Below are 27,979 nucleotides of genomic sequence, written 5' to 3'. Positions count from 1 at the left end.
GTCTCACCTAAGCAAAGAGAGCTTTGTCCATGGAAAATGAAAAAAAAAAAAAAAAAAAACCTGAAGCTTCCTGAAAGGGCAGATGTGGGTGGGAGGCTGGTGCAGAGGTAGCTTTGTGAGGATGTGGCATGGTGCAGTATGAACACAGGCTGCACCACACTGAATCAAATTCCAGCTCTGTCACTTTCCTGGATAAGCTTCTTAATACCCATATCTCAATCTTACTTCAGAGGATCAATGAGATTAAGCATATGCAGTGCCAAGCACAGCACCTCCACCTGGTAAGAACTCAGATTGTTACTCCTTTCCTTTCTTCACATTTTTAAAGGGCAGAAGATAAGATATACCCAAAAATGAAAAAGAAGCTTAAGAAGAAAGGTGGCTGGACACCAAAAAAAACTTTGCCTACTTCAAAACTTTGCCTGTAACTCTGATGTCTAGGCTCAAATGAAAATCAAGTTACAATGCCAGTCTGACCCGTGTGCCTGACATACGTTGCAGAGGTAGTCTGAGGGCAGGTGTTACTCCAGAGCAGCACCCGTAGGTAGCCAGGTCTCAGGTTTTAGAAGCTGCTGGAGTCTGAACTAAAGGCAGTAACTGGTTGCAAGAGTTTCCTTTGTCTTATTAAAACAACAACAAAAAACACATTTTTACAAAGTCAAGCAATGCTATATTTATAAACAACCTGTAAATTAACTGTAACCCTATCGATAAGGAAATAGATAGCCCTACCCGAAAACCAGTTAATAGCTCCATCCACTTACAGAAAAAAAAAAACAACAACAACAGCAAAACAGCAGCACAAGAATACAAGACTATATTTCTCAGGTTTTAATCCTTCTTTGCAAACTTTACTCCCATGTCTTACAAAACTCTAGAGATTGCTCCCCTAGGCTGTTCACTTAATCATAAGGCAGCAGAAGTTACCTGGCATGTCTAAAAGAACAGATTCTTAACTGAAGAGGTTACCAGGAGTGAAAAAACTCTCTTCCCTACCTCTTTTCCAGCTCCTCTCAACTTTTAACCAAAGCAAAAGATGCAAAAAAGAAATAGCAGGTTCCCTGTCTTCCCTTGAGCTGGGCCAGTAACCATGAGTCCAGGTGAACAAAATAGTAGCAGCTACATATTCGAGGGCCACAAGTAAAATGTGTGAGAAGAGAAACTGTTGATTATTTTTCAAAGGTTAACTGTTTACTGTGAATAAATCATTACTATTATTTTAATCATAAGTACATTGTTTTATTGGTTTGTTGAAATGAAACTACGGAAAAATACCTCATTCCAATTCTGTTCTAAAACTCAGTGCTAATTTCCCCACTGAGAGAAGGAAAGAGGTAAAAAAATATGATCTTTCTTCTGTGGAAAGCTTTAATAAGATATTTCTAGTCTGAAGTTGGTGGCATCATTTATTTTCCTCTATCAGAAATTCCAGCTGAGGAGAAAGAAAGGACTTGGGTGGAAGAAAAGAATTTGCAAAATATAGGCCTAATGTTTTGAAAACAAATACACAAAAATAAACTAAAATAAGTTGAACTTCAGTGCCTTCGTGTGTCAATATTAAGGTTCACAACAAAAAGAAAGTCTGAAAGAGTTTTTTCCAAATAGACATTATTTTCCAGAAAAGATTTGGATTTGATTTGCATGCTTGGCATCCTCTTGCCTCTGAAATGAAGTATTTTGGATGCTTTGCAAGGCATTCTCAGAAGTCACCTGTGCTGGTACCATTTCTATTATTCCATATTTATGCACCACTGCTCACCTCCCACTGTTTACTCAACAATTTATGATAGCACATATTTATAGCTGTTTTCACAACAAAATCATTTTGTGGTACATATTTCTCTGTAACCAAACTTTCCCAGGGGAAGCGGGTGGGATGTGAATCTTCTAGTTCCGTGCTTTAACATAATGCTGCATCACTAAACAAAAAGAGGGCAAATGAACTGTCATTTCCACTCAGATTAGCAGGTCTCAAAGTGAGAAGAGGTAGATTTTAAAACTAAGAATGATAAAGAATAAAGGAGGATGAAGAGAAGGCAAAGAAGATGAAGAAAGCATTCAATATCAACTTTTCAAATCAGTAGAAGCCAATGGGTTCAGGTTAGGAAGGCAATTAAGCTCAGTTCGTCCAAAGACACTGAGTCAGGAACAAGGAAGAAACTTACACTGATAGCTCCTTGGTGAGACAACTGGGCTTTGGAATCAGAGACACCAGGTCTAATCAGAGTTCTACTAGTTCTAACAGAACTTCGGGCAAGTTACTTAACCTCTCTAAAGCTCTGTTTCTGGACATACTAAGAGCACTTATATCAAGTTCATGGGCCCATACATATACACAGAGCTTGGTGTATTCTTGGCACACAGTAAACACTAAAAAATGGTAGCTATTATTATTGCAATGTGAAGGAAGAAGAAAAAGACTGAATGTAAGCTTCATGAGATCAGTAATTTTTGTTCAGTTTTGGTCACTGCCACATCCTAGCATGCCTAGCATGTAACAGGCACTCAAATATTTAATGATTTATCAAAATAAAAGTATAATACCTTTCAGAGCTATCACCTAGTCCATTATTTTGTAACATCTTCTGGATACGGCACCTCACAGCTTTGAAGGCCATATGGTCCATTTGAAAATAACTGTTGTTAAGATGTATGTTCTGTTGTGGCTTTTCATTTCACGCACAGATAGCAACCACTATAATCATCTTAAAACCTGAATCAATACATCCATACAGACATCTTTTCACTTCCTTTGGAGATATTAAAGCTTTTACTTTTAATATGTATGCATAAAGCTTTTACTTTTAATATGTATGCAGGACAAATATTTGAAGAACATGCTGATGTTTGGTTTCACTCAAAGTTAACCATTTAGCTAAATAAATAATAAATAACTGTTTTTGTCATCTTTCTCTCTCAAATGTAAATGCTATCACCTTGAATGAGCCAGAGAAAATAAAATCCACAGTTAGGTGACCTGGTGGTACACTGGGTTTTGATGTATTGCAAATTTCCAAAAGCAGTATTTGGGGAGCACAGTACATGTTACCTTTGCAGAATGCTCCATGGTGACCACCACTTTGGTTTTGGCACTGGACACTAAATCCATAGCACCTCCCATTCCTTTCACCATCTTCCCCTGCAAAACAAAAAATAAATAGCTCTGTATCTTTCACTTCTTTTGTATGTGCCAGAACAAAATTAACTTGCAAAAATAAGCTACTAGAATCATTAAAAACTCACTGTCCTTCATTGCTTAGTGCTTGAAGTTCTATAACCTAATATTCTGTCACTCTATTATTCTGTGGTTGAAGGATAAAGTTCAGGATAAACATTACATCACTTTTATTAAGTGTGGCTAATATGATTTTCTTGACATTTTAGCAATAAGACAATCAGTGGAAAAAAAAAATTAAAAACCTTTCCAGAATTCTGGGACATTACTATTATTACACTATCAGATTGAAATCCAAACACCCCTGACATCCACTTCTTTTTAAACACAATCAACTCTACTGAGTCTTCAATTAAGGGCACTTTCTAAAGTACTCTTGGATTTCCTGCAGATTAAAATTCCATTATGTAGTAGTAGGCTGAGGCATTAATGGTGTTTTTCTAGTAATGGCTAATATGAAAGATGGCTCTGTCTTTCTAACACTTGGCATTTATCTTGTGCTTAGAAAAATAAAATAAAAAACATTCTTGCTAAGCAAAAACAGAACACAGAAACAGAGTTCAGGATCATTTCACCATTATCATTCTATTTTTGATCATCTGGCCATCCCTTCATTCATTATACTTTTACCAACCACCTTCTCTGTACCACATGCTCTGAAAAAGTCCGTCTATTCTGTCTCCTGGTTACAGAGTTCTGGAAAAAGCAAGTGTTTCCAGAGATGATAAAATGATTCTTACTCAAGTATATTGAGGAGAAATGTCTTTGAACTGAAATCTCCTTAAAATTTTATTTATTTTTTAGCCCAAGTCCTCTTGCTGATTTGCCAGTAAAGTCTTAGAGGGCTCTTAGCTCCTTTCTGATAATGTTAGAGCTATAAGGAGATCAAGAAATGCACTCAACATGGCTTTAAAACATGGTCTCGAATTCCATGATTTCGGAGACATTTTACAGGTCAATGAAACAGAACATGAACATGAATTAGATGAGCAGTATGAAGAAAAGAAGTAGTCACCACATTTTTGTGGTTTGGAATCCGTCAGTAAATAAGATAGATGGCAGCTGGCAACAGCTGGGGGGCAAGGGATGAGGGTGGCAGGGGAGAGAAGTGCAGAGTACAAAATAAGCCTGGTTTCAGACCGTTTGAAGCAGAACATAATGTGGAAATGCATACTTTTAAACTTCTATAAGCAATGCCTTCATTCTTAGCTGCAACCCTAATAAACTGGGGCCAATTTATTAAGTTGGTCATAATATTTCTGTAGAGAACATTGATATCGTACAAAATATAAATAAGTCAGAGATGGAAGCAATCAATGCCTATCAAATTCTAATGAGAAAGTTTGAGATTTGTAGAGCAACAAAAGACACTAAAGCAACCCTATGATAAAATGTGTCAATCTGCTATGGTAAGAACATCCAGGCAGTCTCAGTTTCTATACATAGTGTCCTTGGCAGACTGAGGGGGCGAGCGCTGGAAGAATGAAAAGGCAGCAGCCAAAGAAAACCAGAAACCAAGCTAGAGAGTTAACAACTCCTTGAATTAAAAAAAAGTCCCTGAATTAGAATATACCACAGGCAAATTCTGTCCCCTGTGACAAAATGGTTACATAGGTAAAAACTTATGACAGCCTCTAACAAGAAGGAAGCCTGCCCAATTTAGATGAATCTGATTTATACATTTTAAATTACTGTCAATTAGTTTAGAAATATGTATAGAGGCCCTGCAGGGTACAAACCACTGTGCTGGCAAGAATATAACACACTATGAAACATGGTAGACCAAGCATGTCTGTTTTTGTTAAAAACACTCTTGACTCAATATAAGTGAATAGCCTTCACTCAAAGAGATTCAGCTGGCTTGATGTCTCATTTCCAAAGCACATGTTACAACCTTTAAAGCACTATTTTGATTCTTAAATTTAATGCTTGTTTCCAAGAGTGAAAAATGCACAAGATTAGATGCAGAACACCTGAGATCTAGCCTGTTAACTATGAGTCAATGGCAAAACACCAAATCTCTCTGAATTTGTGTTCATTATCTATACACCAGGAATAAGAATATCTGTCCTACCACAGAGCTGTGGTGAGCACTGTATGAGATGATGTATGCAAATGTGTAATAAATAGAGTTTATAAATGTATTCACTTATCTTCAATCAATTCAACTTACTGAATGTCTAGTATAAGTGTTGCTCTATACTAGGGTGCTAGAGTCGGATCAAAACAAGGTCCTTCTCCTGGAAAAGCTTGTTGCCTATGGAAGGAAAAGTATCCATGAATACTAAAAGACTCAGACTACACTTCCTTCCTCTAAAAGGAACATTTTCACCTCTCTCTTATCACAAAGTAGAGATAAGTGTCTTTTCCCTAAGCCTTTATACTATTCAGTATGTAATGCTATCACAGTGAATTTCAACTGTTCTCTTTCCCTGCCTTCCCTCTTTCTCTTCTTCTCTCCATTATAAATATTTGGATGAGTGAGTGGATGAATGAATTAAACCAACAAAGGTATAACACTGAGGATGCAACTGCTAACTGTGGCTGGGAAAGCAGGCAGGGAAGGAAGTAGCTCAGGGAGATTCACAAATGAGGGGATTCACACAAGTAGCCCATTAGGTGGTAAGAGCAATACTGTGAAAGATAAGAGCAGTATCTTTTAACAGCATTTCTAGCAGGTCACAGGAAAACCTTCAAATATCTGGTTTTTCTGCTTTTAGTGTGTTCACTGTATTGGAAACAGAAAATAAAATGTTTCCCTCCATTTCAATTCCCAAAGGATTTCTGAAACAGTCCATTACTAAAAAGAAGAAAAGGCGTTCTATTTATACCAGGAGGAAAATAAAACAGGGTTATACAAGGCATACTCCCTGACATAAGCGGGAAATGCATCATCATCCTTCACTCCAGCTTAGCTAGGCATTCTTTTGGGTCCCCACTACTTGCATCTCCCAGATCTCTATTCCAGTTAGGAGAGGCCATGTGCCTGAGTTCCAGACAATGGAAAAAATGGAAGTGACATCTATGATTTTCAGCTCTGGCCTACAAAAATCTCTTTCATGCAGTTCATGTTTTTCCACGTTCTGCAATCTGGATGCTGACATCCAAAGTGACTTTGGAAGATGGCTGAGTTTCCTTCAGCCTTGGTCCTTAAAGGACCATCTGTTGCACAGCCCACTTCTTTGGAACTACATTGCACCATTCAATATGAGTAAAAAAATAAGTGCACAGGGTACTAAGCCACTCAAACTGAAGGGTTTATTTGTTACAGAAGCTAGTATGATTAATATATTAAAGTGGTGCCCAAATTATATGGAAGGGTGAGAATTCAGTGTCAAATTAGAACTGTTATAGCTGCACAACAGAAGGGGATCTGAGCAAGGCTCTTAAGGGACATTTTACTACTGCTCCCTGAGTGAGGTGACTATGTCAGATGCTGTCCTAGGCAGAGTAATTCACCTTTCTATCCAGATGTCCAACACACTGCTTGACATTTTGCAGAGGTAAAACATGATTGCTGAGTGAATAAAATGAGTGAGTGAATGAATGGAAAGAATTTTGAGAAGATGAGAGCACTACAAGTTAAGTGAATAGCTGAACAGGGGAATATAGATTCCACCCCCATCCCTCATCTTCATCCCCAAAATTCAACATCCTAATTCAACATACAGAACAAGAAGCTGATAAAACGGGGAGATTAAGGAGCTAAAAATATATCTTTAAATAAGTCACAGAGGGAAAGTGATACTTGGGGAAAATAGGCCTATAATGAAGAAGAACTTCTGGGAATGATTGAAGCATTGGGCCAGCATGACACAAAGTATGGCTTTCTTTAAAATCTCATCAGCAAACATACATTTCTTAAAGGATGCAACTCTAGTTCTGAAATGCATTCTGGCTAGCATAATGGAGAGATGATTGCTGGATGCTCATTTCATAGCCAACTCATCTTTTTGCTGTTAAGGATTGACCCTGATAGCAAGTATGGAAAGATTCTGCAATAAAATGAGCTAGCAATGCTGCATGCTCCATCACAACAGTTATACAACCTTTCTAAAGATACTGATTCAAGTATCCTCAATTCACAAGTATTTACTCAGAATCTATTATAAACCAGGCACCAAGATAGGAATTAGAAATAAAAGATGAATATGATGATCCACTTTTTTTCTAGAAAATAGATTTAAGCTGAAATCAATAATTTCACCTACTTTGATCCTATTTCCTAATACTAGAATTTTAAAGAAAGAGAAAAACTATTATAAATTCAGTAATATTAAAAAGTCAATGCATCAAAGTATAAATATTACATTGTACTCCAAAAAAAAAAAAACCAACAACAACAACAGGAATTCAAGTTGTAAACATGATCTTTGGTGATATTTTAAGGATTTTACAAAAAGGAAAAATGAATGCATTTGAATGGTTCTGTGAAATGCTGTTTAAAATAAAGTACAAAACACACTGAAAATCATTCTTGCCATCACCTTTATCATTAGTACATAAACAGTAATGGCTCATTTCCAGATGTTACCTCTAAATATTCTGGTCTTAAGTGAGAAACAATTTATAATATATAGAAACAATTTTAAAAGCATTTTAAAGTAATGCTATATGCCATAGTAGAAAGTGTGAATCTATTGGAAGTCAAAGGGAAAGATCATTGTAGAATGATTTATTAATAAAACTAGCTCTTACTGCTCAATATTAAATACCAGAACATTAAGTACCCACCTCAATCCAAATGTAAGCCTCTTTATATCTGTCTTCCCCATTATTAAAAAATGCTCTAGAAAAGAAATAGTCCTCTAAGCATGCTCCTAGCTAAAGAGTAGGAGACAGGAAAACTGAGAAAGATAACATTAATTTAAACATATAGTAACAGGTTATAAACTCCTTTCTCTAGGAAAAATAAGAGACTTAAAATTTGCCTTAGTATAGCAGTTATAGCACAGTTACATGAGAATATTTCTCTTTTCTGTGTTACACTTTCTTTTAAAAAACCAAAAAAAGTTCTTTTCAAAGATTAATGGCATTTTCTAGGACAGGTGAATTGATTATGTAAACCAACTAATATGGAACGAGAAATATAATTATATTCTCTATTGTTAGGTTAGCAAAATTGCTTATAATAAAAATCAGTTATCAATCATTATAAGAGCTTTTCAAAAAAGCATGCCAAAAGAGCAGTATTCTGATAAACTCAAATTTTTATTTTAATAAGCTCTCTTGTTCCTGTTCTCTCAGGGATGCTCGATGTCATCAATTAGCCCCATTGCTCCAGTTTCTCCATCCTCTCTCCATGGCTCCTCTCTGCTAATTCCCTGGAGAGAGAAAATCTTGTTTCTGCTTGACTGTGCCCTTGAAGTGAGAACTCTACTCAGTCACGTCTCTAATAGTTAATCATCTGATTGAGTAGACACCACAAGGTGTCTATCTACTATCTAATATATATATATGTGTGTGTGTGTATATATATATATATATATATATATATCTATATATATATATATATCGTGTCTACTATATATCTGTCTATATTCCTATATCTATCTACTGCATATCACAGTGTCTTCCATTCACTCCTTGAAATCCTCCACTTAGGGGCTTCTATGGTCCTGGTTCCTCCTACTGCTATTGAGGCTTTCAGTTTTCTACCTAGCATCCTTTTTCCCAGAACACTTTATATGTTGGCCAAATTAACAGCTCTGTCCTCAGCTCTTGCCTACTTGTTCTCCGAGAGTGACTCCATCTGGTTTCATCATATGAACTGCCCCTGCCTCTGATGAGTCCTAAAACCACATTTCCAGCTAAGGTCTTTGCTGCAAGTTTCAGACTTTGATATCCAAAAGTGTCCCTGTCACCCTGTGGCACATCCTGTTAACTGATTCCCAAAATTGTTCCTTTATTCCTGAGCTCATAGTTAGGCTACATTTTCCAGCCTTCCTTGAAGTTACAATTGGTCACATGGAATAAGTTCTGGACAATGGAAAGTGAAAGTGATGTATACTACTTCCAGGGCTGGACCATAAAACCTTGCAAGAACAATCCTCCACATTCTTCTACCTTCGCAAACTACAAGTTGAAAATGGTGGAGCTGTAGGATGGAAGGAATCTCAATCCCTGAATTACTGCACAGAAGAGAGCTGCCTGACAATTAGGGATACTCATTTGGTTCTAGGTGAATGAGAAATAAAAACTTCTGTTATATTAATACATGCCTCAGCTCAATATGATCCAAACTAAATTAAGTATCTTTATAAAGGCAAATCTCACTCACCTGCAAATTTCCTGGCTCAGTTAATGGCCAATCATCCACCTCAAGATCCAAATCAGAAACCTCCTTGTCTCCTGCCTCTCCCTCATAATCCACATCCAATCAGTCGCTCAACTACTAAGAACTCCACTTCTCCCAACATTTCTTGAGCTTGACCTTTTCTCATCCTAGCTAAGATTCCCATGATTTCTCCCTAAAGAGTTATAGTAGTCTCCTTACTGGTCAACATGTGTCCAGCTTTGTCCCTCTCTGTCCAACTTGCAGCCACAAAAACCGCTTCTCTAAAATGCGCATCTGAATATGTTGCTCCTCTGCATAAAACCCTTCAGCGCTTCAGGGTAAAGTCCAAGCACCTCAGCCTGGCATTCAAGGTCTGTAATAACCTGGACCCTCCCCTCTTCATTTCCTCACACCCCAGTTCCCATTTCCATGCCAGCAATAGTGAGTTGCTTGTACATAGCATATGGCTCCCACATGCCTTGAGGTTTCTCCTTCATACTATGAAGTGAGCTCCGGCTTATTCTTTATGTATCAAATCATGATGACTTCTCTCAGGAAGTGTTCACAGACCTCTGTCCCACGCTATCCACATGATTATTTTAGAAACCTCTCACAGCATACTTGCATATTCCCATGTTAAAATTTACCACATTATCAGCTTTAAGATCAGGGCTGATGTTGTAGTGGCAGGTAGTGACAAGGCCATACAAGTAGTTATGATCTCTCCCTTATGAGACACCTTCTCCCTTCTCTCTAACCACCCTTCTCCCCAAAATTTAATAATTAAAAACACAATAGGGAGCCTCCAAGACCCCATGCAGCTATGACTACCAGTGCTCACATCTGTTCTCACATCTGTTCTGATTTCTCACATCTGTTCTGATTAATCAGTGCCTGTGCCTTACCACCTAATCAAGACCACCTGTCACAGGGCCAGGTGTGGTAGCTCACACCTGTAATCTGGACATTTTAGAGGCTGGGGTAGGAGGATCACTTAAGCCCGGGAGTTTAAGACCAGCCTGGGCAATATAGAAAGACCCTATCTCTACCAAAAAAAAAAAAAAAAAAAAAAAAAAAGCCAGCTAGATGGGATGATGTGTGCCTGTGGTCTCAGCTACTTGAGAAGCTGAGGCAGGAAAATCACTTGAGCCCAGCAAATCGAGGCCATGGTGAGCAGCCACTGGACTCCAACCTGGTCGACAGAGAGAGACCGTGACTCAATTAAAAAAAAAATCACCTATCACAGATGTAGGATATCATCTTGCTCATTATTATTACTATTATTATTTTTGAGACAGAGTCTTGCTGTGTTGCCCAGGCTGGAGTACAGTGGCAGGATCTCCGCCTCCTGGATTCAAGTGATTCTTGTGCCTGAGCCTCCCAAGTAGCTGGGGTTACAGGCACGCGCCCACCACGCCCCACTAATTTTTTTATTTTTAATAGAGACGGGGTTTCACCATGTTGGTCAGGCTGGTCTTGAACTCCTGACCTCAGGTGATCCGCCTGCCTTGGCCTCCCAAAGTGTTGGGATTACAGGCGTGAGCCACCACGCCCAGCCCTTGCTCATTATTTATTAGACTATGAGCCCTTTGCCTTCCCTGTTCACCTTCAACCCAGTGCAGTTGCTAATACATGATAGCTTGTTTTCAGTATGTAAAGTAAACTGAATTCCATCTTCAAGTTTGTTTCTAAAAAATACAGAATCAAAAAGATATTAAGGTGTACTAATGAGAGTAATCAAAGCTAGGGACATTACCTACAGAGAAAATGATAGCAAGAAGAAAAAAAAGAGGTGGCTAAAATAAAATGTAAAATTAAAACTTCACCTCAGGAAGTTGCAAAGCTATAAAGAAGAGAATATGGTGTCCTTCAAAATTGACCCTACTAAGGACATTTTTTAAATATCTTCTTCAGGGCTGAATGTTAAATAAATGTTATTTAATACATATCTGAACTACACTGAATTTGCTTTTTCAAGTGGGGAGAAAAATCATTTATAAGACACCCAAGGAAAAGTCCTAAGAAACTGGATACCCCAACTATTAATCATTAATTAAGCATCTACTTAATACCTATTAGGTGTTCTGTGCTTTTCGCTAAGCATACAAAACTCCTGCTTTTAATAGCTCATAGGTCTTGAATGCCCTCTCAATGTTTCTGAGGCCAAATTAAATAAAAAATGCAAATTCTAAAATCCTAAAACTACCACTTCTGTTTTCTTTCAAATATTCACAAAGGGTAAAATCCATTTTTATAAATTCCACTATAATAAATATAACTAACAGAACCACTGATGTGTATCAATTCAAAATGATTTTATGATAATTGTATACATTAGATTTGATAAATGTGCTATTTTCTGACTCCAGGCAGAATATTTGAAAATAAAAAATTACTTTACAGAAACTATCTATACTAGTTCATACCAGAAACTATACCAAAACCACATCAAGTTTCTCTAACACATTGTCTATTGCAAATGAACCTGAACAAACAAAAATGTAAGTGAAACTCATTTTATTACCATGATCAGAGTCTTCATTCATCTATTGTAAGATAGTCCAGACAAACCACTTTATGCAGGTTAGAAAATGTCACAAATGTAATAGGTTTGATTCTTAAAGAAATCAATTAACTTCAAATACGAAAAATGAGTTCTGTTCCTAGCTATTGATTACACCAATTTCTCTCATTTTGTAAAGTGTAAATACCATTCAAGAGGGTCTCCATAGTTCACTTATGAAACCTCATCGCTCTAAGAAAAAATTCCAATGCATACAAAATTGTCATTAATTATACAAGGTAATTAACTCCATCTTTGTATAGGAAATTAATAAGTATTTATTAAGTGAACAGTTAGAACTATGAAACCAATGTATTTTCTCTTCTCAAGGTACAATCAATGTGTGACAGTTTTTTTTTGTTGTTATTAAGGCACTTTGGATTGGTTAAGCTCTTTGTATAAGGTCACATAGACTAACACTCTGATCTATCTGTTAGATTTTGAAAATGGACAGCAAGAGAAAAACGTACTCCTAGCTCTGTTCTGAAGCTGCAGTTGCAGTTTTCATAGAGTCTATTCATAATACTACAGAGATGAAAACAAACATCAGACAATATGGCTAAGTGAGTTCAGCTTGTTTTATCAGGCCTCTTACAGAAGGCATTGATGGAAAGAGCGTGACCAAGTGTTTCAGGATAAATAAAAAGGTACTCTAAGTTATTTGAGTTTACTGAATATAGCTAAGCACTGGAGCTTCTGGGCCTGTATACTACCCAGAAACAGAATAAATTACATATTTAAAAATCCAGGGATAAGTTATTTTCTTCCTTCCACTGAATCGCTGAGAGAAATACATTAGAATCATATGAAATTGCTCACATAGGAGCATGTATGACCTGCAAATACAGGAATTTCATATGGTTGGTTCAACCTATGTTCTAATGGTGAGGTTTAAAAGGTCACAGTTACTATCACATAATTTTTTAAAGGTTTATACTTTTAGGTCTCCAATAGTCACTACAAAATAGGAAACTAAAATACAAATGGAAAAACATCATTTATGTGTCTGCATGTACTAAAATATATTAGTCTCCTCAACAACTCGTTCACATGGAATATGGAATTATTACTATTTATTTTGTCATCAGGAAATAGTTGTTCTCAGAAAGTTTATTTTCTGATTCCTCAAAGAGGGTGTGGGTTGGTTGGGGAGAAGGGGGAGGGAACTAGAACCATGGGCAGCACATACTTGCTCCATCACCTCCTCCCACTGTCTGCAAAGCTCTAAGAGCACAATTAGACTTATTGTAATTACACCGCCATCACTGACAGGTGGATGAGATTAAAAAAACAAAAAAAAGAGAGACAGTGACTGAAAGAACATTAATAAATCGAAATCATTACCAGTGTTTTTTCCACAATAGAAAGGATCAGAAAGTAACACAGAAGATAAATTTTAAAGGTTAAAAAAAAAAGCAGTTAAGAGCAATTGCAAAAGAGCATGCTATGTATAATAAATGTACGTGCCCTATTAAGCAACTATTATAGGACTGGGTGGAAGAATACAAAGTATTTTGATTCTACATTAAATTAATAACTACTGTTTATTTCAAGATGTCCTCTGGATTCAGTTGATGACCCCATTTAATGACTGCTTAAGTACCTACTGGGAATTAATAGCTATGACATTCACAGCAAACTGATAACTCTGTGTTGGAGTCTTAATTTGTTCTCCTGTGCAAGTCTTACTCTGTGAAATAGGAATCCAGTGCTTTTCATATGTGGAGGCAAGTCTAACCACCGGTTTGCTAAGAATGCACACCCTACTCTCAGGACAAGGAGAACCATGGGCCTCCTAGGTAACATCATTCCACACAGACTCAGTGCATGGAATGAGTCTCAGGTCTGAGTCCCAAGAGTGAAAAGCACATCCTCCTTGTGAGAATGACCCATCTCTGGAGGCAACAGAGAATGCTGAAGCGCAATGTCACTCTAGGAGGGTCCTATCATCACAGGCAGGAAAAACACAGTTTCTCCTTTCAACACCAAAACCAGTTAAAAGAACGACTTTGGGCGATTTGTCACAAAGTTAATATTTTTGAAAGATATAACAGGAGATTCAAAGAGCATTAATTTCTACCTTATCTTTTTAAGTCAACAGTGCCAGGCAATCTCTAAGATGGGGAAAAAAAAGTGACGTGTCTTTAGAGCAAAGTAATAGTGAAACAAAAGCTTTGGTGAAGAACTTGGTAGTGCAGAAATCAAACTATTGAGAACAGCTGGGCATGGTGGCTCAAACCTGCAATCTCAGCAATTTGGGAGGCCAAGGCAGGCAGATCACTTGAGCCCAGGAGTTCAAGACTAGCCTGGGCAACATGGTAAAACCCTGTCTCTACAAAAAAAAAAGAAAAAAAATTTACTTAGCTGGGTGTGGTTGCATGCACCTGTAGTATGAACTACTTGGGAGGCTGAAGTGGGAGGATCACCTGAGCCCAGGAGGTCAAGGCTGCACTGAGCCATGACTGCACCAACCAACGTACTCCAGCCTGGGCTACAGAGTGAGACCTTATCCCTTCGCAACCCGCCCACCCCCACCCCCCCGCCAAGAAAAATGAAAAACTTAAAATGGAAAATTGTTTTCAAAGTGAAATACAAAGAAAGATCAGAAGAGGTAAAAAGCATATATAGGAATATACAAACTTTAACTCATTTCTTGATAGGCCAATGTTTCAACTCCCTGAATTTCATAGGAGACCTTTTAAATTTCTGATCTTGATGGTTTCAGTAACGTTGACCATTCATAATATCAGATATGAATGTTAAATGTGTGAAAAAACAGTGTTTTAAAATCCCTGTGAATAAAAACACTAGTTACTTCCATTTCATTTTATAGGGACCTAAGTTAAGGTACATGTTAAAGCTAGTACATTCTCAGATGAGAAGCAGGAGTTACAGTAAGTGAGAGGACTTTATTCCTTTTACAACATTACTATATGGCTATATGACAGATATGACCTCAGTCACATTCGTCTGGAACTCAAGTGTGGCAAATACTTGGTGGTGAGGTGTAATTGCTAAAATGTCACTATTTTTAATCCTAAGAATGCCATTTTCTAGGTCTGGTATTTGGAAGAAAACACATTCTGTTGATACCACCTTGAGACCGTTATTCAGTAAGGAGTTACTTTTTTCCTCTATCCTTAGGAAAATGGTCTAAAATGGAAAGTTGTTTATTATTTAAAACTGCATGAGCATGGGTATGTGTGCATATATTACATAGCTCTGTCCATTGAGAAGGGCTAGGAGCAATGATAGCCCAGTAGCAACAAGCACACCTAGCACCCAGATCTTGGTTTTCTATATGTCGTTCTCTTATTAGAGAATTAGCTTTTGAAGAAAAAGTTGACTCTAGGGGCACAAGAAATATAAGATGAGCATCTTGTAGTAGCAGAAAGTAAGGAAGTGCTCAATGAAAAACAAAAAGAATGGAAGGACACCAAAGGGGTAGAGCAGCAAACCTGAAAGAGCTCCCAATGGCTATGGCTGGAACAATGTGAGCATAAAAATAAACACGGGGCCAGGCACAGTGGCTCATGCCTGTAATCCCAGCACTCTGGGAAGTGGAGGCAGGTGGATCACGAGGTCAGGAGATCGACAGCATCCTGGCTAACAAGGTAAAACCCCATCTCTACTCAAAATACAAAAAATTAGCCGGGCGTGGCGGCATGCACCTGTAGCCCAGGCTACTAGGGAGGCTGAGGCAGGAGAATCGTTTGAACCCAGGAGGTGGAGGTTGCAGTGAGCCAAGATCACGCCACTGCACGCCAGCCTGGGTGACAGAGTGAAACTCTGTCTCAAAAAATAAAAGAAATAAATGAATAAATAAATAATATAAACATGGTATTGTATTACAACCAAAATATAAAACATACTTGAGAACATATTGATATAAACATATGATTAAATAAATGGGAGAGAAGAGACAAATCTTCTCTCCAGAAGAATTGCAAAATACATAATACTTCTTCAACTGTTTATACTCAACACTTCTGACATCAAATATGTGGGGTTTTTCCTTACACCACCCAATTCTGTAACCAGCTGAGTGCCCAACAATTCAACTCACTTCTGACCCTAACTACCTGGAAGTAGCACAGGACCCACAAGTTAAGGATTCAGTCTTACAAAACTGCTCCCCATTTCAAACCCTGATAGCAAGTCCAGGCCAGCAGTACCTATGACGAACCAGCTATAAAGTCAAGAGGTTTCTACAACCCCCGCTCAGCTTCAATAATTTGCTATAACAGCTCATAGGATTCAGGAAGGCATTTTACTTGCTATTATTGGTTTATTATGAAGGATACAACTAAGGAATGGCCCAATGGAAGAGATGTATAGGGCAAGGTTTGAGGGCAGGAGCACAGAGCTTCCATGCTGTAGGCAGGTATGCCACTCTCCCAGAGCCCTGATGTGTCAGCAACCCAGAAGCACTTAGAACCCTGTCGTTCAGGGGTTTTTATGGACATTTCATTACATAGGCATGATTAAGTCATTTGCCATTGGTGACTGAACTCAATCTCCAGACCCTCTCTCCTTCCTAGAGATTGTGTGTGGGGCTGAACTTTCCACCCCTCTAATCATGTCTTGGTCTGTCTGGCAAACAGCTCCACATTGAAGCTACTTAAGGGCCCACTGAGAGTCACATTAGCGTAAATTCAGGTATGGTTGAAAGGGGCTTATTATGAATAACAAAATGCTCCTATGGCCCTATCGCTCAGGAAATTCCAAACATTTTAGAAGCTCAGTGTCAGGAACTGGGGATCAAAGACAAAATATATTCCTTATCACAGTTTCCCTCCAAGAGGTAGAGCTTAATCCCCCTCCAGATCTTTGAGGGTGGACTAGGTACTAAATTGCTTCCACAGAGAACAAAGTAGGGAAAGGAAAAACTAGTAATTTTATATAGTGAGCAAACCTGGTAAGCACTACCTTCACCAAGTGATAAAGATTATCATCACGAGGGATGCAATGTAGGTATCCTATAACCCCTGATACAAGAAGGGCACTCTACTTCTATGATATTCTTTCTAAAAACCCATAACCCACATCTAATTATGAGAAAAACATCAGACAAATCCAGATTGGGGGACATTCTATAGGACATCCAGTTAATACTTCAAGACTGACAAAGTTATGAAAAACAAGGAAAGACTGAGAAACTGGCACAGATCAGAGAAGGCTAGGGAGCTATGACAACTAAATGCAATGCAGTACCCTGAACTGGATCTTGGAAAACTGGGTGGGGGGAATATGGAAACTCTGTACTATCTCTGTAGCTTTTCTGTGAATCTAAACTAATTTTAATTTTTACAACAAAAAATTTATGTAAAAAACTCAGTATGTGGCCTGTTCCTGTGTTTTTTTGTTTTTCATCAAAATGAAAACAAAATGGTTCTCAGATTTCCCTCAGTAAGGAGCTCTCCTAGTAACTCTTTAAGCCTGTTGCTAAACGGCTTTGCAAAATCTGACTCAGAAAACAAGTAAATTTGAGAAAGTCAAATGAATCTGTGCTTTGTTCAACAATGATTTACTTTCTTGTAGTAACTGAACTTTATTTCTTTGCAGAATCCAACATTTACCAGAACAGAGTATGCTAGCATAACAAAGTCATGAGTTAGTCTCTGAATAAATAAGATAAATCTAAGAACGGCATGTGTGGGATTTTTGTTTTTATTCCCAATGGAAAAAACTTTACTATCCAATTCATTATGTTGATAAGCCTATCTTGATGCTAGACATCTTAGATTCTGATAGAGCTTTGGAAAAAAAAATCATACACATCATTAGAACTTTTTAAAATGATGTTCTTTGACCATATTGTTACCAGTGTGAGAAAATTAGAAATACAGACTGGACCTCTGTTCTATGACAAATGATGTACCATTTCTATTTTTTAATATTCTTATTTTTCTTGTTATGATCTACTTTGTTCATACTGAACATCTTTTAATCAACTCAATTATATAAAGATAGTCCTCATCACCTAAAAAGTACTTGCAGAATGTGTAACAAGCTCTTCTTTACAAAAAAGGGGCCGGGTGCGGTGGCTTATGCCTGTAATCCCAGCACTTTGGGAGGGTGAGGTGGGTGGATCATGAGGTCAGGAGTTCGAGACCAGCCTGACCAACATGGTCAAACCCCGTCCCTATTAAAAATACAAAAATTAGCTGGGCATGGTGGCATATGCCTGTAATGCCAGCTACTTAGGAGGCTGAGGCAGAAGAATTGCTTGAACCCGGGAGGTGGAGGTTGCAGTGAGCCGAGATCGTGCCACTGCACTCCAGCCTGGGCGACAAAGTGAGACTCTGTCTTAAAAAAAAACCATTCAATGAAGAAAAGCTAAATACATCACCTGAAGTCACAGAACAAGTCAGAAAAAAAACTGGCTGAAGTCTTTTCCCCAGCCTCCAGAAAGAGGTAATCGAATCCCCATAAAAGATGCTTTCTATTTTTAAATGTCCATTATGTTGAACTTATTGCACTATTTTTCTTTATTGTTCCTAATCTGTTGGATGGTGTTAATTAATTTTGTTAAGAAGCACACAGCAAGCCTAGAGATGTCCTATGTACAATTTCTAAAAATACAGTCAGATCTTTCAGGACTAAAGTTACAAAGCTTTCCAATGTGCTTCTAAATAAACCATTCATCTTTTGCCAAACTGAAAGCCATGATTTATAAAAATTAAGTTTCCTAAAAACTACATGATTGTAAGCAGAAGTTACATTCAGGATGGAATTATGTTAGCAGATAAAGTTTCTAAGTGTTAATAAGTTTGTTTTCATGAAGTTATGGCAGTAAAAAAGAAAAATTTTGCCTTTTAATACAGCCATTTTTGTAATATTTGTGGATTAATTTTTGAGGGTCTGGTTATTTAGATCTGTCCTAGGCTACAATCATAATCCAGAAATATGCCAAACAGATAGTGAATGGCTAAAACATGTACTTGAGTCAAAGCTTATGAGGAGTCTGTGTCAGGCCTTCATGCAGAAGCTATTTTCTTTACTTATGCACAAGTGTAAAAAGACGGATTATCTAATTTTCTATTCATAACTATATTTAGAAACTGGTACTTACATAGCTAAATTTGGATAATGTAAAAAAGTTACAGATGGAATATCTTATTATCTAATAATTTTCTATAAATCAAGTATTAGTACAAATACTCCAATGATCTACTTGAGCTATCAAATAGTAATATGGGTAGTGTTGAATTGATTGGAAACAAAGTTAAAAACTCTGCCTTTTACTTAAAATTATTCCACTACACTGGTTAAGAGGGGAGAGAGAACGGTAAATGTAAAATACTGATGATTTTTCCTGGCATTCAGTTTAGAGAGAAGAGGTCTGGAGATGGAAAACTCATGTTCACTCAGTCCCAATCCCATATTGCTTTCATAATGTGAATTTATCAAGATGACTCTAGGGTTTAAGCATATATGTCACATGTCATATGACCCCCAAATAAAAGCCAACTGCTCTATCTGGACCTTAACAATAACCATGATCATCTGTTCCAGTGCTGATACCCATCTCAGCTGCTAGTATGATCGAGTGCTGCAAGTTCTTCAACAATGCCCCACCACATGCATTAGATAGGTAAGGAATGCACACAAGCTAGAAGCGGTCAATGTATCATTTCTGCAAGCAATAAAACCACTTAAGGTTCTCTTTTTATTCTGAGTATAAATTTAATTGTATTCCTCAAGCTTTGACACAAAGTTCTTAGTTTTTATTAGTTTCTAGATAAGTTATAATTTGTCTTTCTTTTTTGATCCAATGCCCTTTGGGAGAAGAACATATGTTAGATTTTATGTGTTTTGCAACTTTTGACAAGGAAGTAAAATATACTCAGAAGCAATATTGGAACGTGATTTTCACCATAGCATTGACTTTCAGAAGCAAATCCTCATTAAAATAACTCTCCACATTTCAAAGCCTTTAAGATCACTATAGGCTAAATTATTAAATGTAGATTATTTCTAGGTCTTATACGTGTTAGAAGCCTGAACCAGGTAGAAAAATGTTGAAGTTTTACCACCTCTCAAATATCGATTTTTTTTCTAAGTATTCAAAATTCCCCATTACATAGTAGCATCTTTAGAAATGTGTAAATCCACAGCTTAGAGGTTAAATTTTAGCTTTGGGTTCTGTTAGGGATTTATTGAATCCAAGAACTTGATTTCAGAGATCATATATGCACTGTCTGATAAGTTAGACTAGCCACATGTGGCTATATAAATCTGAATTAAACAAAATTAGAAATTGAGTTTGCCAGTTATACTAGCCACATTTCAAGTACTCAAAAGCCACATGTGGCTAATGGCTCCCATACTTTACAAGCACATATAGAATGTCTCCATCATCACAGTGAGTTTTCTGGACCGTACTATATTAGACCAACAGAGAGAAAGTAATCTGTATAAGGTCACAATTTGTTAGTAACAAAGCTAAAACTGGAATTCAGGTCTTTAAAATTCTATGCTTACTCATTTTCTACTAACCACACTGTCTCCAAGAACTAACACACAAAGAAAGTAAAAGATCCGAATACAATAACTAACAAGCTCAATCTTACATAAAATTATCTTATTTTCATGTAAAGTTTAGAAAAAAAAATCAAGTTACCTGGCCACCAAGAAAACCCAATAAATTCCAAAAAGCAATGTAAAGAGTAACTCCTCCAAGCCTTTAAAATTTGAAGAAAAAACACTTATGAAAAATTACTGGGCCAAAAAAGAAATCAAAACTGAAATTACAAGCTACCCAGAAATTAATGAAAATAAGAACTTTCTCAAAGATTATGACATGCAATTAAAATTATATTCAGAAAAACACAGAGCCTTAAATTATTTTATAATAAGGACTGCAAATAAAGTAAACATTTGAATTTACAAATGTAGAACTAGTGTAACATTAAAAAGTGAGTAAAAGTAAAGAAAATTAGTAAGTCTGAACATCTACAGCATTAGGATAAAGAGAAGATATAATAACAGTCTGAGGAAATTAAAGGTATACAAGAATATGACATGTTTTGGGTGAATGAATTTGAAAATCCAAAAGAAATGGATGCAAATTAGAAAATGCAAATTAACACAATTGCCAAAGGAAGTGAGAAAATTTGAGATGAAAAGGCACGAAAATAACTTACAAATTGTTAAAAATTGACTATTTGTATTAAAAAACTGATTCAACATCAATTTAAATAATGACATTGATAAATTCAGGGTGAAGAACTGTGATTAAACAGATGGAAACGTACTGACTACATTCAACTGCCATTCAGTTTAAAAACTATAAGCAAAGGAGTAAAGGCAAACTGTTAGACAGTATAAAGGACATTTACTAGAAGCACAAACAGCAAACATAATATTAAGTTAAAACTCTAATTCATCAAAATCAAGTTCCTCAATCACTACTATTTACATTGTTTTAATGATTAAAATATTTTCAGATAAGAGAATTGTGTAGAGTGTCTAAGAACTTTTTTAAAATTATTATAGCTGATAAGAAAATTTAGTAAAATGAATAGGTATAAGAAATATAGAAATCAACAGTTTTCCTTTATATTAGCAATAGACATTTGGAAACTGAAATAGACTATTCAGCTCAAAATATTGACAAGAACTATAAAATAATGTAACAAATGTAATGGAGGTAAAATGAGACCTGGAGAGTAAACTATACCATGTTCCTGGACAGGATGGCTTAACTAATGCAAACTCATTTAATTCTTCCCAAACCAACATATTTCATGTTTCGTGTACTGCACTGACCGTATAGTACTGTCTCCCACATTTTTTTTTTTTTTTGAGACGGAGTCTCGCTCTGTCACCCAGGCTGGAGTGCAGTGGCGCGATCTTGGCTCACTGCAAGCTCTGCCTCCTGGGGTCACGCCATTCTCCTGCCTCAGCCTCCCAAGTAGCTGGGACTAAAGGCACCCACCACCACGCCCAGCTGATTTTGTATTTTTTTAGTAGAGATGGGGTTTCACCATGTTAGCCAGGATGGTCTTGATCTCCTGACCTCGTGATCTGCCCATCTCAGCCTCCCAAATACTGTCTCCCATATCTTATTAACCTCATCATAGATATAAAAACATTCTCTGTACAGGAAAGGACTGTATTGGGTTTGCTCACCACTCTACCCCTCATTGTTAATACAACACCTAATACAAAAAGAAAAAAAAATCTTAATTTTGTTGAATAAAAGCTATGCCATGGATCACATTTTACAAATAAGAAGCTGAGGTCTAGAAAGATAAAGTGACCGCAGGGACACAGCTGCTGCTTTTTTTTTTTTTTCCTTCAACTTTTATTTTAAGTAGCAGGGTACATGTGCAGGATATGCAGGTTTGTTACATAGGTAAATGTGTGCCATGGTGTTTTGCCACATAGATCATCCCATCACCTAAGTATTAAGCCCAGCATCCATCAGCTATTCTTCCTGATACTCTCGCTCCCCCCATACCCCAACAGGCCCTCTGTATGTGTTGTTCCCCCAGTGGTGTCCATGTGTTTTCATCGTTCAGCTCCCACTTACAAGTGAGAATATGCAGTGTTTGGTTTTCTGTTCCTGCGTTAGTTTGCTGAGGATAATGGCTTCCGACTCAATCCAGGTCCCTGCAAAGAACATGATCTCGTTTCTTTATATGGCTGCATAGTATAGCATGGTATATATGTGCCACATTTTCTTTATTCAGTCTATAATTGGTGGGTATTTAGGTTGATTCCATGTCTTTACTATTGTGAACAGTGCAGCAATGAACATAACACACACGTTTCTTTATAACAGAATGATTTATGTTCCCATGGGTATATACCCAGCAATGGGATTGCTGAGTCAAATGGCATTTCTGCCTCTAGGTCTTTGAGGAATTGCCACACTGTCTTCCAAAATGGTTGAATTAATTTACACTCCTACCAACAGTGTAAAAGTGTTCCTTTTTCTCCACAACCTTGCCAGCATCTTTTTTTTTTTTTTAATTTTTAGTAATAGTCATTGTGACTGGAGTGAGATGGTATCTCATTCTGGTTTTGATTTGCATTTCTCTAATGATCAGTGATGTTGAGCTTTTTTTTTTTTTTTAAATGGAGTCTTGCTCTGCTGCCCAGGCTGGAGTGCAGTGGTGTGACCTCAGCTCAGTGCAACCTCCACCTCCTGGGTTCAAGTGATTCTCTTGCCTCAGCCTTCCAAGAAGCTGAGATTACAGGTGCATGCCACCATGCCTAGCAAATTTTTGTATTTTTGTAAAGATCGGGTTTCACTGTGTTGGCCAGGCTGGTCTTGAACTCCTGACCTGAAGTAATCCGCCTGCCTTAGCCCCCCAAAGTGCTGGGATTACAGGCATGAGCCACTGCCCCAGGAGCTTTTTTTCCTATTTCTTGGCCCATGTATGTCTTCTTTTGAGAAGTATCTGTTCATGTCCTTTGCCCACTTTTTAATGGGGTTAGTTTTTTCTTGTAAATATGCTTAAGTTCCTTCCAGACTCTGGATATTAGTCATTTTTCAGATGGATAGATTGCAAATATTTTCTCACATTCTGTAGGTTTTCTGTTCATCCTGATGATAGTTTTTGGATACAGCCGCTTCTAAGCATATTTGAAAGAAACATGGAAGGTTCTTTGTATTGGGATGTTTTTCAAAGGTAAACTTTCCCCTGTGTAGTGGAAAGAGCATCCCTACAAAACTACAGACAGAAGAGATAGGTCCTAGTATTGGCTTAGCTACTAATTAGAGTTTTGCAGCCTGAGCTGAGTCACCTCATTTCTCCTGATTCAGGTTTTCTGCAATTAACATTAGGGTGCTTATAGCTGAATGATATTAAAGAATTATATCCTTAATTCCTTACTGTTAGGTGGGATAACAGAATTGCAGTTTATGAAAAGAATCCTTTTATAAAGAAATTTGAAAATAATCTTTCAGATAATGCCAAAATGTTTACGGATAGAATATGTGCAGCATTTGCTTCAAAATAATCTGAGGAAAAGGGAAGTTGAGTACAGATGAAACAAGACTGACCATAAGTGGATAACTGTCTAAGCTGGATGTATGCATTTACTATTCTATTTTTATAGAGAGTTAATTTAAAGATTTTCTCAAAAGTGTTGATCAAGATGATCTCTAAACCAAAAGAATAGAGAAAGATTTCACCAACTGGGAATGTGAAATTCAGTCATTTAATAAAATTTAGTCTTCAAGATTCATTAGCCTTTAGCTGCAGGGTCACCAGCAGTAATCATCAGCCCTTTGGTTTCATTCCCTGCTAAGTCATATCAGCAACACTATGATTTATCATATTACTAATAATGGGTTTCTAGGAAGCCTCATCTATCATTTTTAATGTTTCTTCTCCTCCTTTTAAGTGAGCTGTTTAATGAGAAGAGCCTGCTGCAGTCATACAAATGCATCATTAGCCAAAAGGATATTTATAACAAATATCAAACTCATTCATTGTTCATGAGAGAGACAGACATCGACTGATTCAAAGATGACCAAAATCCCACTCTATGCAAAGAAGTCTGCCTTTCAACACCAGAGGAGATGGAGAATATTTGATTAAATTCTTACAAGAGTGTCTGGTAGGCAGCGTAGCAGCATGGTTTGGAATCAGGTATCTAGCTCACCTTTCTTTCAGTCTCTGTGTTGAACATACCCAAGTTCCAGTGAACAGTCAAAGTCTTAGAGGTAAGCAGTTGTTCAAAATATATCATATGAAACACAGCAAGGAGAGAAATATTTTCTTTCCTCCTAAAAAAGACTCAGGTAGCAATCAAAAGGCAAAATCTCTGTAAGACTGTTGAAGATGGAGAAACTCTTTCACATTCTCATATCCTTTTGCTTCTGTCAAAGGTTAACATGTGTGAGGGCCTAGGCTGGGTGAGATGGCTTGCTAACGAATTTGCTTTTGTTCCTTTCGGATCTTAATCTTTTTAAAAATTATCTTCAGTATTCCTCCCTTTGCAATAATTCTGATATTTCTCCAATTGTGCTTCAATGTTTCCCATTTAACAAGTATTGCAAGATAATTTTATAAACATTCTTTGTAGAGGGCCTGAAATTTTCCAAAGAATTCTTTGATTGGTAGATTATAAAAAACAAAATGGGTAAATAAAATGGATAAAGTACTTCATATATGACATTTAGGCTAATTATAAGTGACTGGGCAGTGGAGACTTTAGAATTTGGGTGAAAGCTTAAAGAAAACGGGATGCAGAAGAACAAACATGCAAATGGTCCACCTACAAAAAAATCCCACCATGAATAACAGTCATATGTACTCAACATATATCCTTCAAACCACAACAGGCTTTATCCGACAATCATTTCTTCATAAGGCTTACAGAATGCTATACAGATTTTTATGTATTTTGCAGGTTGTTTTGCTTCCATTCTGAAAGGCAGTTAAATATCCCCAAAACTACCTGTGGCAGAATGTGAAGCACATAAGAGCAAAGAAGACTGTAATTCCACTTCTCTTTTCATCACTTGCCACAGATGTGAACTTGAATAGTTAACTCCCTTGGCCTGAATCTCTTCATCTATAATAACAGGAATATTTGTATTTAACTCAGTGTTCTGTGAGGATAAAATGGCAATAAATATTCAGAACCTGGCCAGTGGCATGTGCTTAATAATTGTTAGTTCCCTCCTTGTAAAAAAACAGATTTAGAATTTAGCTGTGGCTTTTAAACCTTAATCACAGTTTTTAATCATTGACAGGATCTTTCAAGTAAGAGAAATTTTCCTGACAAAATGAATATGTCAAATATGTCAGTCTCTAAATATACCTTTAGTCTGAAAAATACTGGGTGTAAATAAGGAAACTAAACATTAGTTTTCAACATGTTTTCCAGATAGTCATAGATAAAAGTATTTTTGAATAACCAAATATAGCACCCAAGAAAAGTATAATAAATAGCTTATGTTTCTAATAACATCCTAAATTGGTGAATCACTAATAAAAAGTTGCCTTTCTAAAAAAAATGCATGCCCATTTGTTAAATCACTGTATAAGAGGAAATAATATTTTGCTCTTGGAAATTCTGAAGGCATTAAATGCATTTTCCAAAGAGCACAGGAAGTAAAGGTCCATCCCAATGGGTCAGTATTTTTATTCCCTGTTAGGACAAACAGGGTTTGGCTGGGTTCTTCCACAGTCCTCTGTGGAAAACAGAACAGGCTAGGGGGAACTGCCTAGAGGTATTAGAACCATAGTTGGAAAACACCCTTATATGCACCAAGGCTTAGCTGAATATGAGCTTGAATTGGCAAATATGCTGGAAAAATATTGAAGAGTTTTTTTCCTCATTTTTAAAGATTACTTAAAAGACAGTTGACTGTTTAGAGCAAAAATAATAGCAAAGTATTATAAGATTTATATCACGTGCAGAATTAAATATGATAAATAGGGAGGATTAATGGCAACAAAAAAAGGCAGGCTCATGAGCAAAAGTGGTTGGTAACCAGATGTTAGGTAAGATCTTGCTGTCTCACTTTTAACTGATAGAAGAGCTAGGGGATACCAGCATGTAGGATAGATGCTCAGAAGTAGAATTTACAAAGGAAATAGTCAAAAGCACATCCCAAGGCTCTTGGGACCCTCAGCAGGATGAAGGAATACAGTATAGGAATAGCAAAGGTTTTATATGAAGGATTTATTTCATGAAAAGTATTCTAACTACCCCTACATTTCTCAGCAACCAAGGAAGGGGTAAGGGTATGCCTGCTGCTCACTCCATTGACAAATCAGAGCCTGAAAGATGGGGAGTGCAGATAGGGAGTGCTGCCTGACTCTTACCTGAGAAAATTAAAGGGGCTGTTTTGGGGAAGTAACTACACTGTCACTGGAGGCAGTACAAGAAATGTGAGTGCTTCCCAGATGGGGGCCATGTGAGAGAGGAACAACCTCCACAGGTTAATGCTTTGTCAATAGGATAGCCCAGGAAGAGGGACTACGCCGGTAAGAGTCTATATGTTAAGTGGACCGCAGGAAAGTCAGAAGCTGCTGGGGAAGCATCCAGCCATCACCCATAGGAGCAGCCGCTGCAGGAGGAACCAAGAAGGGGGTCTCTAAAGACAACTGCTCACCCCACTCCACACACACAGAGAGAGGAAGGGATCAGCTTTAAATATTTTTATGGACCAGAGATCATGGAGCCAGCAAACAGTATTACCAGTCTCCTGCTATGTAAAATCTTTCCTGCCCTATTTCCATGCCTTCCCTTTCTCTTGAATTTTGATCCTGGTGGGTGCCAAACAGTGAGCTGCAAGAGGAGGGGAGTAGAGAAAAAGCAAAAGCATACTATATAACCTTCTTCAAATGCAGGCAGACTGTAGCTGGGAGATCAAAAATGAGGAGATGCATTGCTTTTGAATGATTATTAAAGCATTGTTCACTGTTTTGGAATAGACCCTCTAATGTCTGAATGAAGACTGAGTTTATGAATTAACGTCACCTAAGAGCTGTTTATTTTCCTAGAGTGAGCTGAAATGTCATGCAGCCTGAGTATTCATTAACGGCAGAGGAAAAGCTTCCCTAACAGAATAGGTTAAAGAGTACCACAGGAGATAAAAATAGCTGTATTTTATTCTATCCCACATTTAGAGCTTGTTCAAAGTATTGTAAACAGAAGAAATGCACACACATTCATATACATGCTTGTTACAGTGGATCTCCCAAGATACATTCACTAACACAGAATACTCATTATCAATGTTGTTTTTTAATATAACTAAAGAGAGCAACACTGGAATTTGATGAGAGATAATTGCTAGAAGCCAAAAGGAAGGTCTCCAAAACAAGAGAGAAAATGATTAAATGCCCTCCTGAAGAGTAAGGTACGGCTGCCCCTTAAACAATCCCAGAGAGCAGCTTTATAAAGAAATGCCAAATAACACAAGAAAATAATATAGCTTTTAAAAAGCTGATACCAGTGTTGGTAATAGAGTAGAAACAGTGTGAGA

At 37.2% G+C, this 27,979-nt stretch overlaps 1 protein-coding gene across 3 annotated transcripts in view; it reads right to left on the bottom strand.

Annotated features, from left to right (window-relative positions):
• The window catches only part of OXCT1 (3-oxoacid CoA-transferase 1), a 148,672-nt gene that overhangs the window by 28,891 nt on the left and 91,802 nt on the right, over positions 1-27,979 (bottom strand). For 2 of the 3 annotated variants that reach the window (XM_004058907.4, XM_055367534.2), the window contains exon 14: positions 3,050-3,139. The exons of the other annotated variant lie outside the window; for it this stretch is intronic. In XM_004058907.4, the coding sequence (XP_004058955.1) occupies positions 3,050-3,139 (90 nt within the window). The remainder of the gene's footprint in view (positions 1-3,049; positions 3,140-27,979) is intronic. 3 annotated transcript variants of the gene reach the window in all.

Source organism: Gorilla gorilla, chromosome 19 (genome assembly GCF_029281585.2).
Source record: "Gorilla gorilla gorilla isolate KB3781 chromosome 19, NHGRI_mGorGor1-v2.1_pri, whole genome shotgun sequence".
NCBI lineage: Eukaryota > Metazoa > Chordata > Mammalia > Primates > Hominidae > Gorilla > Gorilla gorilla.
Note: the sequence above shows the minus strand (reverse complement) of the source record. Positions and strands in the feature narration are given on the sequence as shown.